The sequence below is a fragment of the Pygoscelis adeliae genome, unplaced genomic scaffold, assembly GCF_000699105.1.
Source record: "Pygoscelis adeliae isolate BGI_AS28 unplaced genomic scaffold, ASM69910v1 Scaffold224, whole genome shotgun sequence".
Classification (NCBI taxonomy): domain Eukaryota; kingdom Metazoa; phylum Chordata; class Aves; order Sphenisciformes; family Spheniscidae; genus Pygoscelis; species Pygoscelis adeliae.
This window is the reverse complement of record NW_008824657.1, coordinates 771,721-777,913: the sequence shown is the minus strand read 5'-3', so window position 1 is coordinate 777,913 and position 6,193 is coordinate 771,721. Positions and strand designations below refer to the sequence as shown.

Below are 6,193 nucleotides of genomic sequence, written 5' to 3'. Positions count from 1 at the left end.
CCCCGCATCGGGCTGTTGTTCCCAACCACTTGTCACAGTTTCACCCTTGTTTTTATCATGGGGGTGGTTTAAAAGGCTAGCAACCCCCCTTTCTCAACCACGTCATGCACCTACAACTTTTTTCCCCTGTCTGACTGGCAATTACTTTAACACGAGTTGCCCTTTTCATAGAAACCTTTCTCTTTGAGCTTTCCTCCTTGCTGGCCCTTTAACCTCCACGGAAAAAGGCACCTTCAGCCTCCGAGCAGATACGTTTCAGCTGGGCCTTGTTTCCTCCCCTCTCTCTCCAGCTGCTGCCCTCCCAGCTTGTGTTTTCCCACTTTCTCCGAGGACTTGACTCGTCCTGCTTGGGAAGCAGCTTTGTGCTAAGTTGCCTTTTGGGGTGATGGTTTGTAGGGCTGGGTGGTTGCAGAAGGGAAAACTGAGCTGCAAAGAGGTCCCTGACGGTGCTGCTGCTGCTCTTTTTCCAGCAAGGAAGGTGTGCTTTTTTTTGCTGTGTTACTTTTAGGGGAAGGTCTGTAAGGAAGAGCTCGTACGGGGGTTGCATTTCTCTCTGTGCTTGGGTTTAATGTGTTAGCAAGCTCCCGAAGCTTTAGCTTGGGTGAAGCTGCCTGTGTTTATGGAAGCCCCTCCGCTGCCGTGGGCTTCCCTGGTGTTACGGGACCCTTTTGCATGTGTGCTCAGCCCTCTGCAACGCGTCTTGCTCCCCGAGCCCTGTTGGAGGTGAGCAGCGATGGGCGTACGGCACGGCTGCGTGCCAGCACCACCGCCAGCTTCTTGTTTTCCTTCCTTCCTCCTACTTGCTACCGCTGATACGGAGATAATGGGTATAAAAGAGCTCCTGGCTATGGCTTGGTGGCTTCTATGGCTGTGCTGGAGAACAGCCCATCGCCTTGGGGAGGGTTGTGCAGGCGGGTTTGCTTCCATGCTATTCCAGCCTTGGGGCTTCCCTGGGGCGCTGTCTCACGTGCGTGGCTCTTGGCAGGGCTGGGCATGGTTTATCCTGCGGCCCTGCTGGGTTTTGTTTTTCGGTTGCACGAGGAGTTATGTGCGTGTGGTTGCAACCAGGAGAAATACCGGGTTGGGAATACACTGAGTGGTTGTTAGTGGTCCCTGGGTGGTCAGAGGCTCGGGTGGCGCTCCTGAGCGGCGCCGAGCGTTTCTGCACCATCAACTCGGTGCTTCGGAGGGAGATGGGGACGCTGGGGTGGCCCGTGGTAGTTATTTGCCTTGAGGCACTTGCATTGCTCATCTCTGCAGCCGGTGAGATGCTAAGGCTGGGCATGCAGCCATCGGCGCTGTGTTCTGCGGCGGATCGGTAGTGGCTTGTGTCTGTGGGTGCTTGGAGTTGGGCAGCGTCGAGCGTCGGATAGGTAAAAAGGAGTGGAAACAGGCTGCTGTGTCCTGCCAGCCCATCTTTTGGGGAAGAGGGTGCCATCGTCCTCCTCCTCTTGGCTGCTGTGGGCTGGGAGATGGATCTCAGAAGGGCTCTGCTCTGGTTTGGGAGCTCCTGGCCCAAAATCTCCTGCCTACAGGCACTTTTTATAAGGGCAGACCCCCCTAAAAGGGTTATCGTGTACCTGGGAGCCCAGTTCAGAGACTTCAGAGCCCTTACAGCAGAGCCTGGCCGCATCAGGCGGTGCCGCAGCCTTGTCTCTTCTTGTCTCCTTCCCCAGTCAGCCAAAAAAACCCAACATAATAACTGAATATACGTGGTTGCCATGGGAACGGGAATTGGCTGCTCATCCTGATTTTTGTGGCAAATTCCAGGAGCCTTTTTTTTTTTTTTTTTTATTAATAGCAGACACGAGGTGTCCCAGGTTGTGAAAGCCGGTTGACTCAGCGCGCTTTGCACTGGCCCGCAGGATGTTCGGCTCTAAACATCCTGTCTGAGGGCCACCTCCCCGTGGTGGCTTCTCCCTTTATCTGCCTCTTCTGAGTAATAACCGCTCCTTGCTGCCACAGCTGGAGAGGGAGAAGGACAGGCAGGAGCTGCAGGTAAACTCTCCTACCCATAGAGAGAAATACATTGGTGAGCAGCTGTGCATGGGATGGACGTGGCTGCTTGAGCGTGGGAAGAAGGGACATGGGGAGAGGCCATCGCTGCAAGGCAAAGGTTTAGTGTGATGATGGCCACCGATGAGGCCGGTGGAAGTGGTGCTTGGAGCTGCATCATGGCAGAGGATTGGCAGGAGAGGGAGCTTGTGCCTCTTCTGTTGGGTGAGGGCAGTCGGTACAAGAGAGGTGTGCCTGGGTAGCAAGGACGGAGGAGGAGCCACAAAGAGAAGACCCTCCAAATGTCCATGGCCAGGTGCTGAGCTTGCCCTATGCGTACGGGCTGGCTGTCCTAGGATGCCGCCTGCCAGGCTGATGGTTGCACCCATGGGTGCTTGTAGGCGATACTCATGCGTCCACACGGACAGCATCCTCCCGGCAGCATCAATCCCCCCGCATCAGCGGGAACGAGTCCCCACACGGAGGCGAAATCATCGATGGTGACGGACCTGGAGCTGCAACGGCTCCGGGGGGAGAGCCTGGAAATGGGGCAGAAACGCCGTCCTTTCCCGAGCCGAGCCCGGGGAGGCTGCGAGCAGTGACAGCGAGGCACCGTAAGGAGAGCGGGCAGCTCCCGTGTGGCTGTTAAGCAAAAGCATCGCAGCCTGGAAGCTGCGGAGGGAGAAGGGCAGCTCAGGTAATAACTTCTGACTGCAGCCGTATTTCAAGTCCTCTGACAGACAAACTAGCTCGCAGGAAAAATATATAACCGAGGTGCCTCTCCTCAACCAGTGCTCTCTTCCCTGGCTGCGGCTCACTTGGAGCTTAACCAGCTTTTATGTGAGCGTGGACTCAAATGCCGGGGCTGGGGGAAGCCGGCGGGTGAAGAGGTATCGGGTTTGGGCTGCACGAGCTGGTCGAGGGGCTGTGTGGATGGGGGGGGGTTGTTTTGCTGTGCCTTGAATACATGAGCTGTGCAAGTGGACTGTTGCTTGGAAACATATCTGTTTTTTTCGCAAAATTGTGGCTGTTTTAGAAAAGAAGGTGGGGGTTTTTTGTGTGGGCTACATCCAAGCTTCTGCTTGACTGAAGGGTGGGTTTGGGACATCTCTGCTAAGTGCGAGATGCCCCAGGATATGTGGTGGCTGCTGAAGAGCTGTGTCTGGGTGGTGGGAAGCGAAGGGGACTCGTGACAACTACCAAAAGCCTTGCTGAATTGGGCTGCTGAGAGGTTACAAAGCAAAAGGGTCCCCAGCACCAAAAAAAAGAAGAGTGAGGCTACTCCACTGGGGAGAGGGATGGTTGGGGTAGGAGATCCCAGGGACAGCTCTGAAACAGAGTGGTTTGGGGGCTGCTGGTAACTAAGGCAAAGGGGGGATGCCCGGTGGACGGGGGGTGATAAATCCCTGGGTTAAAGCTGGATGCCGGTGCGGCTCGGAACAGCCTCTGGAATTGCAGGTGGGATGTGTCAGTTGTCATTTCTGATGCCTGGGCACTGGGATGTCTCTGCTGTCCTCCTCTCCTCTAGTTAAGCCTGTCAAATTAACGTTCCTGCTACGTATCTGTGGATCAGGGTACACTCCTGACTCTAGCTTCAGGCTGTTGCCCTTGTAGTCACAGTCCCTGTAGGACAATGGTAAAATTTGGTTATATATCGTGCAATTGTGTGCTGCTTAAATGTGCTTTAATAGCGTTTGTTCTTAGTCACTTCAGCATGTAGATGTCTGTGCAAGGAAGATACGTGCCCTGGACTGGGTGTCCAGGCTATAATCAGGAAAGATGTGGGCCCTCCTGGGGCATGAGCTGTCTCACCCTAATGTAGGCATCCAAAATAGAGCAGAAAGCCATCGCCGAGCCCCTCACCAGCTCCTGGGATGGGGCGTTTCTCATCTGCCTGGAAGGCTGTTTAGTAACTTCCCTCCTGAAAGGAAACATTAACACGGTGTAAACAGTTTTGAGCCTTCCTCAGATTACCTGTGTCCCGGAGATGCAATGGATGACGATAGTCTCTAAACCCAAACGCCGCGCTTGCCCACGCAGGGCTGAGCCAGTTCGACCGACTCCAGCTCTGCAGCCAAAACCCGACCGGGGACGTCTTGGAGAGCTCTCCCTCACCTAAGGCAGTTGCCACACCACATCCTACCCTTATTTTGCAGTGCCTAATTACTTTCTAGTGTGGGAGGACTCGGAAAACATGCTGGAGTTGTTCATCCAGCCTCTGCAATTTGCTTCGGTATTTATAAACACAGCGAGGATGTGATTTGTGATGCAAGGGCAAGTCGGTGTGGTAGCTTCAGGATGAGTAATGCCTTCTTCCGCGCGCATCTGAGCGGTAGAAAAGGACAGGAAAGCCCGTGAGGAGGGAAAGAGTGAGACCTCCTCAGGTGATAGATACATACAGAGAGCAAGGAGAGAGGTCTTGCTGGAGGAAACAAGACCATCCCAAGGTAACATCAAAAGCTCGCCGCTATAAGCATTTAGATCATTACTTATTCCCTTCTGTGCTTGCCACTCTGGGACTTTTTTCAACGGTTTGAGTATGGGCTTAAATACTTTGCAGGATATAACTTTGGCCGCAGCAGCCGGTCACGCAGCCGTGCCTCTGCTCCTCTCCATCTTTGCTGGTACTCGGTGGCATTGGGCTGGCTTAGCGCGAAGGCAATTTTAACGCCTTTAGCCGTCGAGCTCTTCCTGCTGGAGGTGAAATGTCTTTCACTTGTTTCAATTTTTTCGCGACACAAAGGTTGCGTGGAATATGCATGAGACTCCTTTTGGAAATGGTAATGGTTCCTGGGTTGCCGCCGCCTCCTGTTGCGCAGCCGGTAGGGCCGAGCAAAAGCCTTGGCTGGCTGGAGCTGCTGAACACGCCGGCTGGATTCACGCTCTAGTAATTATCTAGTTTGGAGGGAGTTTGTGTTCCGAAGAGATAATTGTCATGTTGCTTTTTATTAGCAAAAACTTTGTTATGATTCCGCTTCTAATAGCATGTAGCTGTTACGCTTTCTTGGGCACTAATGTATTTTTTTCTGGCACAATGAAGTCCTGATGATTGCATGCGTGCAACCACATACATATATACGTATACACAGATATACAGTGGCACATGGCGGCAGCTTCTCCAAGGTGATGTCGCGCCTGTGGTACTACCTGTTTGCAGCTGATGGTGGAGCCGTGCCCGCCTGCTCTGTCGGGATGCGGCTCCCCGAGGACACTGAGCAAGTGAGCAGCCCGACATCTCTCTTGGGGATAATTTGAGTCGGTCCCCAGGCACTGTTTCTCCTTGCAGGTCCAGCAAGCGAGCCCGATGCCAACGAGTTTCCTCGGCAGTGCCCTGCGGGGCACCTTCTTCTTCATTTTTGGTCTCTGGTGGTCTGTGCGATACCCCCTGAAGTATCTCAGGCGGAAAGCCGATGCTGAGAGCCAGCCAAGCTATGGGGTCCGGCGCGTGGAAGTCTTCGAAGGGGCGGTCAAAGCTTTCTTTGCTCTAGCAGGTAAGAGATGATGATGCGTCTCTGCCCCAGTATCTACTGGCACTGCAGCTGCTCTCTCCCACGAGTCTGCGGCTGGTGTGGGAGGGCTTGGGGACGTGCTTGTGGCACGCTTTGTGATGGGACCTTGCTACCGTTCGTCTGGGCAAATACTGCTATGACTTCACCATTGCAAAGGAAGGTTTCCTGCGAGTTTGTCCTTTCCCCTGTGTAAAAGGAAAAGCGTGACCTTTCCGCTCTCTACCCAGGGATATTGGTTGAGCAGTTTGTTCCCGCTGGTCCCCACCTGCAGCTGTACAGCCCCAAGACGCACAGCTGGATGGACCTCACCCACTGGCACTACACCACCATGTACCTCTTCTTCCTCCTCTCCGGCATCGTGGACGTCGTCTCGCACTCCCCGCTCAAGCTGCCGCTTGGCTTAGATCGGCTCTCGCTGTCCGTGGCCCTGTTCATCGAAGGTGAATCACACGTGGTGCCGGGAGAGTATGGAGTATGGGTTAGGGGAAGCGCTGCCAGGGTCACCGGTGTGCAACACCTCCAAATCCCTGGGCTGTTTTGAGGCTGGCGAGGTGCTGTGCAAGCAGCCAGAGCCGGAGGGTGTGCGGATGTGCGATGGCACTGGCTGCGTGCCGAAGTTGCCCCCTCCCTGTTCCTCTCCAAATCTGAATCCGGCTGTGGCTGGGTGCACTGGGTGCACAGGGGATGCA

General features: G+C 54.5%; 1 protein-coding gene across 1 annotated transcript in view; it reads left to right on the top strand.

The window, feature by feature from the left end:
- Positions 1-5,299: 5,299 nt before the first annotated feature.
- The window catches only part of LOC103915702 (transmembrane protein 45B-like), a 2,812-nt gene continuing 1,918 nt past the window's right edge, over positions 5,300-6,193 (top strand). The window contains exons 1-2 of the mRNA XM_009322591.1: positions 5,300-5,486; positions 5,732-5,944. Of these exons, the coding sequence (XP_009320866.1) occupies positions 5,300-5,486; positions 5,732-5,944 (400 nt within the window). The remainder of the gene's footprint in view (positions 5,487-5,731; positions 5,945-6,193) is intronic.